Source organism: Galeopterus variegatus, unplaced genomic scaffold (genome assembly GCF_000696425.1).
Source record: "Galeopterus variegatus unplaced genomic scaffold, G_variegatus-3.0.2 Scaffold2475, whole genome shotgun sequence".
Taxonomy (NCBI): domain Eukaryota; kingdom Metazoa; phylum Chordata; class Mammalia; order Dermoptera; family Cynocephalidae; genus Galeopterus; species Galeopterus variegatus.
In genome coordinates this window covers 117005-129614 of record NW_007728586.1, presented here as the reverse complement: position 1 = coordinate 129614, position 12610 = coordinate 117005, and the positions used below count along the sequence as shown (strand labels likewise).

The 12610-nt window shown below is 38.1% G+C and overlaps 1 protein-coding gene across 1 annotated transcript in view; it reads right to left on the bottom strand.

Annotated features, from left to right (window-relative positions):
* Positions 1 to 12305, bottom strand: part of ERCC4 (excision repair cross-complementation group 4) — a 28469-nt gene extending 16164 nt beyond the window's left edge. Inside the window, exons 1-7 of the mRNA XM_008581853.1 lie at positions 12099 to 12305; positions 10604 to 10784; positions 6511 to 6706; positions 5371 to 5578; positions 3277 to 3457; positions 2182 to 2310; positions 940 to 1050 (exon numbers count right to left, since the gene is read on the bottom strand). Of these exons, the coding sequence (XP_008580075.1) occupies positions 940 to 1050; positions 2182 to 2310; positions 3277 to 3457; positions 5371 to 5578; positions 6511 to 6706; positions 10604 to 10784; positions 12099 to 12305 (1213 nt within the window). The remainder of the gene's footprint in view (positions 1 to 939; positions 1051 to 2181; positions 2311 to 3276; positions 3458 to 5370; positions 5579 to 6510; positions 6707 to 10603; positions 10785 to 12098) is intronic.
* Between the last annotated feature and the right edge of the window lie 305 nt (positions 12306 to 12610).

Sequence of the window (12610 nt, the reverse complement as noted above, 5' to 3'; positions counted from 1 at the left end):
ATCATGGTTAGCTAAGTGAAAAAGACATAAGCTCTCACGTTGCCAGAAGAAAAGAAGAAGAATAAAAACTTCCTGTTAATCAATGTGGTAAATGTCTCAAGAACTTTGAAAATGTTAATATCATTTAACCCATTAGTTCTATGTCCAGAAATTATATCTACACTATGACTTTAATAATAAGAAAACCTGGAAGGAAATACACCAATGTTAACACTGGCTGCTAAAGGTAATTTTTTTCCTTCTCCCTTTTTCTTATCCTTTTCGCTTTTTCTACAGTGAGAATGTGTGTCTTTGGATCTTAAATCATAGCACTGTAAATTCTGGGATAATATCAACAGCATATTTACTAATATAATGATTGTGTGCTTGTCTTTTACTGCTTTGCAGGAGTTCAAAGATATCAAGAGTTTTTTTTTTTTTAAATCTAATTTTTTTTCTTTTATTTTCTATCTGGTTTCATTTTTTAATTTATTGTTCAGGTTCAGTCTACTGTGCTAATCTACTAGCATATCCATGTTTGAAGAGAGCAGCTATAAAATTTGGAATTTTTTTCAAGGGCTAGGTCAATGTCACTCCATAGAAGGGTTCAGGATTCTTTGGAAAGATACTTGCTGAGGAAATAAAACAAAAGAGCCATTAGCTTATTCCTTGGGGATCCCAGATTTAAAGCCTGGTGTACATATATGTGCAGATTTGTGGAATCTTTAAATAGAAGTCCTGAGAACCCAACCAATAAAAAAACCCCTGCTTTCATGAATTACACAATGATTCAACCTGGAGAAAATCACATCAAATGAACAGAAACAAGGTTGCCACTAAGAACTCAGGCTTCATTCCGCATTTATTTTTCTACACTTTATAAGTAAGAGAGTGAGCGAGCAAATCAAGACTCATTTGGTAGATTTTGAAAGCAAACGCCGTCGTCTCCTTTTTTCCTACCTGGACCACCAAGGGCTTCGCTCTCCTTATTTTCTGCTTCAATCTCTTTCAATACTTCCGTTAGTGCCTCCCACTTCGGGCTGCTTTCTAAGACCAGCTCCTTTTTAGCTTCTGTATAGAAATAAAAAGTGACCTCATTCTATGTGACAAAAATATTTACCCATAAAGCATTCCAAAGGCTTTTAAAACAACAGATAACACAAGAACCATTCTGTGAGCCCATACTTTGAGCTTTCTTCATAATGTTAGATAGAATCTGCTTTCTTGAAAAAGACTTAGTCTTTATAATGCTACCCATAAGAGGTGACTCAGTATTAGTTTTCAACTGTGACACTATGTATGAGCTGCTATATAAAATAAAGGGATCAGTACAGAATGACAGTATTTATTATTTCTAAAATCCCCATGTTTTTCATAATCCTGAACATAGATAAAAGCAGACAACAATCAAGCTTTTATTTCTATAAGTACTCAAACACATGATTAATATATTCAATTAAGTTTTTTTTTTTTCATTTTTGTCTTTTTTTGTGTCCGGCAACGGATCGCAACCCTCAGTGTCGTGCCCGTACCAGACCGGGACTGGCAACGGGATCGCAACCCTTGGTGTTGCTCCCACACCTCGCTCAGCCAGTGAGCGGGAACCGGTCTGTATGTGGGATCCGAACCCTCGGCGGGAGCGCCACCGCGCTCCCAAGCTGCGCACTGTAGCAGTGCGCCACCGGGCCGGCCCTCAATTAAGTTTTGAAACAGACCTTTAAACTAGGCTGAAAGCAAGTGTTAACTCTATCTTATACCTTTAAAAAACTAGTGATATTTAGGATACTGATATTTGCCTCATTCTAGTATATTTAAGTTCTTTAAAAGTTAAGAAGTGTTAAAACATTCCACTCAGAATAGTAATAGTAGTTTACTATTTAATAGTAAATTACCATTACCAAAATAGTAATTACTCTGAAGTGAAAAATAATTTATCAATCTGTAGTTCTTTTTGTAGCATACTCTTGATTGGTATTTAGCATTTGTAATTTGGAATCCCTTGGCAATGGATTACAAGACTTGCCATGCTGAATACTCTTAACATACATTATATATGTTACATATAACATACATACACTTAACATACAGGCACACATTTTTTACATGGTTGAAGGAGATTTTAAATTACACTTTAACTTGATGAGCATTTTCACATCAAATACTTAAATAAAAGACATTTAAAGACTTAAGCCTACAAGATACCTTGTCCTTCATTAATCTCCATTTTTTCAGAAGTTTTGCCTTTTTTACTTATTTTGGCATCTGGAACATGGTAAACCCTTGCTCGTGCATTCATGAACATCGAGGTACTGGAGTCAAGAAACAGCCAGCCTAATATGAAAAGTAAAAAAAAATAGGCATCTTCAATTTATGGTTAATTTAAAATAGTCTCTGATGGTTGTCACATGACTGGCCACCATCTTGTTTTCCTACCAACCATACCTTCTCCCAGTATTGTAGCTTCTGTCACTGTGCAGCTAGACCAGTGGTTTTCAGAGTGTGGTCTGTGGACTCCTGGGGGTCCCCAAGATGTTTTAATGGGGTCTGTGATGTAAAAACTTTTCTCATTAAAATACTAAGACACTACTTGACCTTTTTCTCTGTGTTGATATTTCCAATGATGGTGCAAAAGCACTGGTGGGTAACATTGCTGGTGTCTTAGCACAAACCATGGCAGTGGCATGAAAGCATGCAAGTAGTCAATGCATTCTTTACCATCATGCATATGAAGTTAAATACTTAAGAATGTCCCTGCAGAAAGAGGCAAAATTGTTAGCCCCAGTGGCCCATGGACCACACTTTGAAAAACTATGGTTTAGTCAAACAGTGACAAAGGCCACAATAGTGGTAGGAAGACAAGATGGTGGCCAGCTGTGTATGTATATTTCCTTACAAATCTCTTCTGCTCTTCAGTCCATAGCAGTCCAGTTGATGAAACCACATACTCCCTTGCATTCTCTTTGGGAAAATAAATTTTAAGTTCTTAACAACTAAACTTCCAGAAGAAAACCTATTTCTAAGTTGGGAACTGCTTGTACTACACACAATCTTTTCTAGAAATAAAATTGCCCAGAATGGATATGAATATTTATTATTATAGAGAACAGAAGTTAAGTAGGTGGAAACATTAACTATCAATAAAACATACATCCTTGTGCTAACGAACATAAAACATAACTTGAAATCTTAGTATAACATGTAGTTGAATTTAGCACTCCCCACACCTGATTCTCCCCCAAAATCTAACACTTTATTCAAATCAGCCTCCAGAAGAATATTAGTATTTTTATCTCCCACCTGAATTCTGACCAAAAGCCTTTTCCGTTGCTCTCAGAGATTCCAGAAGATTAAGGAATGTAACACAATCATACTGAGAGAGATACTGCAGCAAAGTTCGTAGTATCTTCAAATCCTGAACCAAGGATTTAGTCTTGGCTCCAAGCTGGTGCCATAAAGGATCAAGATAATGGCGGATTGTCTAAAACAAGTATAAAATTTACTATTGCTAAAAGATGTTCAATACAAATCATACTTTCAAAAAAGATTATCCCCTGTACACCTAAAAATGAAACATTATTACCCAAGGAAGTGGCTAGAAAATTTCAGCTCATAAAATTCTAATAATGATTAATTTTTCAAATATAGAGCAAAATTTTCTAATTGCTAGAATTTTATGATCGGATAAAGTCAATTTATCATTATCTGTATTTACATTATTGTTGGGAGAGAAAAGACCTGATAAACCAATTATTTGTTTTATGAACAGAGTCAAAGCATGTAGCTCAGACATCTTCAATTCCTGCCGACTTTGGCTCTGACTCTATCCTGGATGGATAAAGACATGGGATCCAGTTGGACCACAGAGCAGGGTACATAACCAAGGAAAACACATGGCATCAAATTAAATAACAGTGTACTTTGTTAGTATATTTATTTTTTTTAAAGTAGATTCATGATAGGAAAATATTTGTTAAATTAGCAGATAACTAAGTATAAATATTTTTTAAGATTCCAAAAAAGTTCACTAAAACAAAAAAGAGCTTTATATATATACTATGTAGGTATCTACATATCCACAGCTACTTTTATGCACATTTCCTTCTCAAACTAATTATGTAACTTTTTAGTTACAGAATTTTCTGATGTTTATCAGATATTTGTAGCATAATATAGAGCAGTATCATTGCATGGCATCTTATCTAACAGGAGTAGTTTTGGATGACTGTAACTATTGTTCAAACTAGGATATCTGTGAAAATGAAACAAGATACGATTAGTAATTACTCCAGGACAACAGGTAGATACTGAGACTGTCCTAGACAAACTAGGACATATAACTATGTGTCTCTTTTGTAAAATCATCTACAAAAGGTTAAATTTTTTAACAAGATACAAGTTATGTCTATATTTAGATTTGGTTACTAAAAGAATATCTAAAAAAATTACTACTAATTACTACTATCTTACTACTCAGTACTATCTTACTACTCAAGGGATGATAAACAGAAATCTAGTGCAAAACATATGCGGCTACATTTTGTTTTTTCTAGGGAAATATACATTCTATTAAAAGCCTTTAAGGATTTTTTTTTATTACCATAGTCTAAATTATAACACACTTTAAGCACAGAGGAAAAGAATACATGATGTTAGGTTTATGTACCAATATTTCACAGTAATCTGACATTTGGGAAGAATTAGAGAAATGAGAAGTTAAAATTTTCCTTTTATATAATCACTGTGCATTATTTCCAGTGACTAAAAGACTGATTCAAAGTTTAAAAGACTGGAACTTTTTGCGCCAAAATATAAAAAAAAGTTGCCAGGAATTTTTAAAAAGGCAGCATTTTCGGGATCTACAATTCAATATTAGACATTTATAAATCTATATTAATATTAACTTTGATGAAAAAAATTAGAATAAAAATTCCTTGAACTAAAGTCATTTTCTCAATTCAGAATGTAATTTTAAGACAGAACAAGTTTCACATTCCTCAGTAAAGAAAATTGGTCCAAATTATTTTTTATTCCAAAAAAGAAATAAAAAATTCATGTACAATTATGAAGCATTCTTATATAGAACTCTTTGACCTGTAGACATCCAAATGCAGTCATTTCAGAGCAAAAAAAGTTTTTTATTCTCCTCTTGATTATACTTAAGAGATAATCACTTATTGCATAACTGCAAAAGTCAGAGTTACGCTTTACATACCAGTCCACAAGTTTTACTACAAATTATTACTTTCCAGTAAACCAAAGACGCTATACTTTAAATCACTTCCAATTCAATTCTAAAATAACAGCAAATTCCTATTAAGAACATCGCAAACTTGCATTCTTTAAAATTACAACATAACAAACTGTGCTTAAAAAGGAAAAGAAAAAGAGTACCTTGTCAAAAGGTTTTCCAATAGCATTTTCTAAAGATAAATCTTCCACTTCAAGCGATGGGTTATGGCACTTTAGTTCCTTTAGACATGCATTTAATATGTCCAGTATAGCAGTCTGTATAGCCAGCATGGCAGGTGTCATAGAGACATGAATTTCTACGACTTCTGGTTTGTGCTGTTCTAAAAATGAGTTTACTGCTACATGGAACCTAAAGAGAGAAAAATCTTTCAAATATTTTCTAGAGAGGCAACGGCTATGTATTTCTGGTCTCATTTTAATATTCTAATAGCCTTTGTAAATGCAATTAAGAAACAAACAAAATGGACAGCAAAATGACAACATTGTCAAGAATATTTTGAACCTCAATGAATGGAGGAGTTGTTATTCAAATAAGTCAGGGGTCTACAAACTATGGTTTGGGCCTAATCCAGTGCCCGATTGTATAGTCTTGGTGGCACACAGCCATGTCTGTTGTTTACACATTGTCTATGGCTTTTGTGCTGTAACAGCACAGTTGTGTCAATTGTGACAAACAATATGGCCTGCCAAGCCCAAAATATTTACTATCTAGCCACTTACAGGGAAAGTTTTTTGGCCCCTGTAATAAGGCATAATAATCAAGAAAGAAAAAATATTACAACTACTACTCTTAAAATAACATACAGAATAACCACTTAGGTTACAAAGTAACCTAGGTTGTGAAAATGTTTGCAAATTGAAACCTTATGTTTTTCCTAGAAATTTACATAAATTCTTCAAAATCTTCCTGCTTAATTTCCCTAATGAGTAATTTTCAAAGCAGAAATGGTGGTCTTAGCCAATAAATCTGCAGTTCACCTAAAGCTGTTATACCTGTGTCTCTAATTCCCTGGGGATTTCACTAGATATACAAGAAAAAAGAAACTGGCTGTCCTTGGATCGATGTGATGGACTACCAGAAATGTCACTATCAACTCTCTGCTTCCAAAAGAATCACAAATGTGGTGCCTACATATTTGTATCTGGATGTGTTTGCTATAAACCTGACTAGCATCTATCAAGTGCAGTTACAGTAAATATTACATTGTGTTATATTACATTAAAGTGCAACTAAGTTCCAGTAAATCCTCACACAAAAATTTGTCACATAATGCCGTTTACCTTGGCCACAGATATAGCTTCTTCACAAAAAGGTTTCTCATCACTCTTTCCACATGACAAAAACCAGTATCAAAGGCAACAGCATTGTCTGTAAAAGCTTTTATAAAACCACGTTTGTTTTTCTGGCGAAAGAGGCGCAAGATGAATGCTTCTTGACAAGACTCAATTATTCTGTGGGCTCTATACACCAAGATGCCTGAGGGGGAAAATTATAATTTAAATTACAGAAGAGATAAGGAATTTTCAGGCTCACTTTCATTCATTCATTCATCACATTTGTCCTGAGTACCTACTTGAGAATGGGCAGGCACCATTCCAGGCTAGGGTAACAGCCACGAATCAGAGATGTAAATCCCTGCCCTCATGGAACTTGCAATAAACAATATAAATGAGTAAAACATTTAGTAGTTATAAGTGCTAAGGAGCAAAACTGAATCAGAGAAGGAGGAGAGTGAGTGTGGAGGAGGGGTGGTGGTTTGTGATCTGGGCCAAGAGTTCCAGGCTGAGAGAACAATGAGCAAAGGCCCTGGGGTGGGGTGTGTCTGGCACGTTGGAAGAAGAATTTCTGAAAGCAAAGTGGGGCACTAATTGTCTGTTTCTATATGAGTCAGATGTGGACTACACAAATAGCTGCATTTTAGAGGTTTGGGCAACATTTACAACACTTACCAGATCAATTCAATTTTCAGAATCAGAATATGTTCAATTGAGAGGTAAATTAGTCCATTTAAAATAAAATAAAATGAAATAAAAACCTTTAATGAATATATTTATTATGTTTTCTTGGGGGTATGTGATTACGATCGCTCTGAATCTCAAAAACAGGGACAATTATACATATTTCCTTATTTATAAAATGAGAATACTGGACCAGAAGATCTTTCATTTATATATGCCATTTTGATGCAATGTGGTTAATGATAAGTTAGGGAGAAACGTGTAACAAGGGTGTATAAATGTAACTTATTGACCAAAAATTCAATTATTCTGATGATTGTCAGTCTTTTAGACTTGAATAAGGGTGGTTACCTTATATATATTTGCTGTAAATGTACTTGCACATTTCAGTCTAGTTCTTATTACTCGTAAGGTCTGCAAAATGATACTATTAGTGATTTACAACTCCTAGTAGTTCAATAAACTCAATTCATATTCTACTGTATTGGTGCTTAAATTTTGGATCTAAGTGGATAGAATTAAAAGTTACTCTAGCTAAGCAAATTATTTTTCAAATACGGTAAAAATGAGTAGTGTTAATTAGGGATCTGTACACAAAAGATTTTCAAAACCCCCCAATACATGTACATAGCTAATTTACTACTCAGAAAATACTCTATCTAGTTGGTGGGTTTTTCCAAAGACTCTGCTAGGCCCCATTATGTTAACCTGGATTGAAATATTACATAAAATATAAAATAATAAAAATGGACTTCTAAAGAAAAGGTGAACCTAATTTAAGAAAATGTTGTGCTCCAAAAGGCTGCCATTCTTTTGGAACCCGGAAGGAAGAAGAGAACTGATACTACATCCCAGGCACTGGGTTAGGTACTCTTATAGATTTTTATTTCATTTAATCCTCATGCTAATTGTATGCGGTAGGTATTATTATGGACCATTAATGGGAAGCAACTTGGCTGAGGTTGCCCAGCAATAAGTGGGAGACCAAAGGTTCCAAATCATGAATAAAGCCATGTTTTTCCTACTAAGTGACACTACCTCAGGAACCCCCTTTTTAAAAATGTAAAATAAAAACAAAAGCAGTTTTAGTCCCACTTAAATCTTGCTTAAATTTTATGCTCCTATGACATTTTGTATCTCATACTGTACTGTAATTATTTCTTTACATATCTGTCTCCTCCACTGAACTGCTTGAGGAAAGGAACACAATTAACAACAGGTATTAATCACAGAATGCTTAGGATGTGCCATGAATGATGCTAAGTATTTTATATAGATGGGTATTATCTCATTTCACGCTTACAATAATCCTGGAGGGAGGTACTGCTCTAATTGACAGGAAAATACTGAGGCACAGAGAAATTAAGAAACTTGGCGAAGGTCACACAGCTCATGCATGGTGAAGGTGAGCTCAAACCCAGAAGGAGTCTAACTCAAAACTCACCATTTGGTCTCATTCATCTTTCTATCTTCAGCACCTAGCACATTCCTGCCAAACAAGAGTCCCTTAGTAAGTTAAATGTTTGTTGAATGAATATAAAGTTGAATTACAGCACTGAGTGCACAAATCTAATATCGTGTAACTTTTTAAAAAAATTTCCTGGAAAGTGTGTTCTGATTTCTATCTGGAGATATCAGGACCCATTTTAGGAATGAAAGTCTCCTGTCCTACTCTTTTGAAAGTACAATCTGGGTAGATATTTATATGGCTCTCCCCCTATTTAGGAGTTCTGGTTGGCAGAGATATCTAGGGCAGGGTGTGGTGGTGATAGTGGGTGATGACAGGGGAACAAGTTAGGGCTGGCGGGATCCAGTACTTTACAGAGGATTACATGCTTCAGGGACTGCCCTTTGGTGACAGGGCACTGCCTTTTGTGAAAGCTCTTACAGGGGAGCCTGGGGGATGAAGATTCTGAAAGAATTCATTTATGGCATTCACTTGCATCCCACTCAGCCAAGCAGCAGGAGCAGCTCCAGCTTCATTATTGCATGGGACTTGATCAGAAATGGGGAGGGAATCTGGCGCTTTTAATTGGGAGCTACCTATAAGCTAGACTTAACACCGCACTGATTCAGATTGCTCTCTGCCTAATTAGGTTGAGCTGTAACTGAAAGTCACACAGTAATACTGACATCTAGTGGTAGTTTCAATACAATTTTTTTCATTTTGCCAACTAATCAACAACAAACAAAAAAAGCTTATAAGAAAGCAGCAAACTGTAAAAGACTTTATCATGTATCAAGATTTCTGGCTATAAAAAGCCAATATGTATATTTTTGGCTATCATTTCTTAAGAGTTTACTATGTATAGGTACTACACTAATAAGCAATTTATTTTTTCTCATTTGATCCTTATAACTGTAGGAGGCACAATTTTATTGATTTAATAAATGAGAAGAGCAAGGTTCATGAAAATTAAGGAACTTTTTGTAAGCGAGATGTTAGCATTCAAAGTCAGGCCCATACCACTGTTTATAACAACTGTAAATGTTATAAAAGAATAACAAAACTTTTCCTCAGTTTACCATTAACTATGTAAAGCATTCACTCATACATTTATTCATTAAATATTTATTGAGAGTTCAGGTTCAGAGCAATATGATAGACACAGTGGAAAGTACGATTGTGAATTTCATAGTCTCTCTGCCCTCCAGAAGTTCATTAAAGATTGCACTAAACCCATCCATCATTCATCCAACAGATACATGTTTAGTGCCTACCATGTATTAATTACTTAGTCTGGAATGAACAAGTCATACCTTGTGCTTAAGAACCTTAGGTCATAAGTGAAACAGACAAATAAACAGGCAAATATAATGTAGTGTGCTGAGTGCTGTGATTGGGGAGAAGCACAGGATAATCTGAGGACACAGACGCAAGGCCCCTAAATTAGTTTTGGGGAAATCAGAAAAGGTTTCTGAAAGAATTAAAAAAAAAAAGAAAAGAAAAGAAAAGAAAAATAATTCCTTTTCTGTTAATTCCAGCTAAAATTAAACCATTTTCTCAAGATAATTAAGCAGCTACTTGGCTTAATTTCAAATCAAGGGAAAAAATACTCTTAAAGAGGAAAACCAAATCTTTTGGGAAATATATAAAGATTATTTATAAACATTTCAAATCTGATTAAGTTCTAAAAGCAAATGGCAGCCAATTACAAGTATTTACTGAATACGAATGAGCTTGGAAAGCAAGGAAAAGTCAACCTTACAGTTAGTTACTTATTCAGGTCACAAATATTTTTTGAACATTTACAATATGACAGGTATTGCGCTAACAGCTGGAAGCACAATGTTCATCAAGAAGATCTAGTGGTGGCCACAAGAAGGTTCTAGTTTAGAGTTTAGCGGAGGGGACAGACAAAAGTTAAAATGTACAAATTTATACGCAAATAGTAATAAGACTTCAAATTCTTACCAGTAATTAAATCTGAAGGTATTCTATCAGTCAAGAAATCAACCACAAGTATACGACTTGTTGCAAATATAACGCCACCTCGTGTGTAAACCTCATAACGACTGTTACTTGCGATTTCATTTGTTACACGGCAAGGGAGATGTTCAACTCCTTCTAGCTTCAGCAGATTGATAAAATACTCCTATATCAAATCAAAATTAATTAGGAGGCTGTTTTATACAGGACAGTTTTATATAGGTTGCGGGTATTTAAAACGATGTGCTGTCTTTTTCAGAGATAACGAATTGACAAAACGTTACTACTTTATGTTGATCAACCAACCAGTCTGCATTTAACTAGGGTTTTTTGTATGTTTGTTTTTTGAGGGGCTAAGGAATAATTGCACTTCAGTCATCATTAGCACTTTAACAGGAAAAACAAACAACTTTTTAAAACCCTGGGTAAAGACTTCTGCTACCTAGAAAATACCTCCCACCAAAGCCAGATTTGCAGCCAAGTGTATTCTGTGAGAAGACAAGGGAATCTTTTTTCCCAGACAGTGTTTTGGACTATTAGTTCTGTCCTGATCCATCTTAAAGGGACTTCATGATGTCAATGGGTCCCCTGCCCCTTTGTACCTCCACTTCAAAACCAAGTTACTGGGCACCATGTGTTACCCTAGGCCCTACACCAAACACTGGGGATGCTAGATAAATTAAACAGGGGCCCTGCCCACTAGAAGTTTGTGGTCACTCCTCTCAGCTGACATTTTCCTCCTGGCCACTGGCTCTTTTTCGGGGATCATCAGACTTGTCAGACCAGACTGTGGCCCCTGTCAACACCCGCCAGTACAGGTGTATTGCCATTCCATCTTCCTCAGTGTTCCCCATTCTCCTTAACCCCAGCTAACTTTCCCCTGTATCCTCAGCTTCCAGCTCCCTCCTGACTCTGTGGCCCTCTTCCCACAGCCTTGGTGGTTGCCCTTTTCCCCCTGCCCCTCCTCTTCCCACCAGGGTTTGCCCAGCCTCAGCGTCTCCTTTCAGGTCTCCCTCCATCAGGTCTCCGAGTCCCCTCCATCCCCATCACTGCTCCCTTTTAGGGATCCCACTCCTCTGCCACCGGAAACGTCTAATATCCAACTTCGGGACTCCCCCATTGTTCCTGTCACGACCCTCCTTCAGACATCTCACCCTACCCTGCACGAACCTCCAATCTCCCCCCACCGCCCCATCCTCCTCAAGTGACACCCCTCCTCCTCTCAGAACCCCTCCTTCTAGAGTCCTCGCACAGTGTCAGGGACCTGCATCCTCCTCGGGACCCCTCCCATACTGTTCAGTGTCCTCGCGAAGTGTCGCGGACCTGCATATGCCCCAGGGCCCCCTTCAACGCCCTCCCACTCGTGTGAGGGACCTGCCTCCCCCGGGAGCCCCTCCACCCCTGGCGCAGGCCTCGCGTCCGCGCAGGAGGCCCCCCACGCGCTCGGGTCCCCTCATTCCCGCGCCGGCAGCGGCCGCACCTCCTCGGCGGGCTGCGTGTTGAGCGCCAGCACCAGGCAGGCCGGGTGGCAGTGCAGCCGGAGGAAGTGGTAGAGGAGCCGGTCCGCGCCGAGCCCGCGGGCACACACCACTAGCCCGTCGGTGTCGAGCAGTTCCAGCACCAGCTGCCGCTCGTACTCCAGCAGCGGCGCCATAGCCGTCCGTCCCGCCGGCAGTCCCGGCTCCATGGGAGCCCTTCCGGGGCGCGGCCGAGCGCAGCCGAAGAGGGCCGAGCCCGAGCGGACGAAAGTCGGCCGAGCCCGAGAGGGCTAGAGCGAGCCGAACGCAGCCGAAGAGGAGCCGAGCCCGAGACGAGCGTTGCCCGAAGGAAGCCGAAGAGCCGAGCCTGAGCGGACCAAAGTCGGCCGAGCGCAGCCGAAGAGCCGAGCCTGAGCGGACCAAAGTCGGCCGAGCGCAGCCGAAGAGCCGAGCCTGAGCGGACCAAAGTCGGCCGAGCGCAGCCGAAGAGCCGAGCCTGAGCGGACCAAAGTCG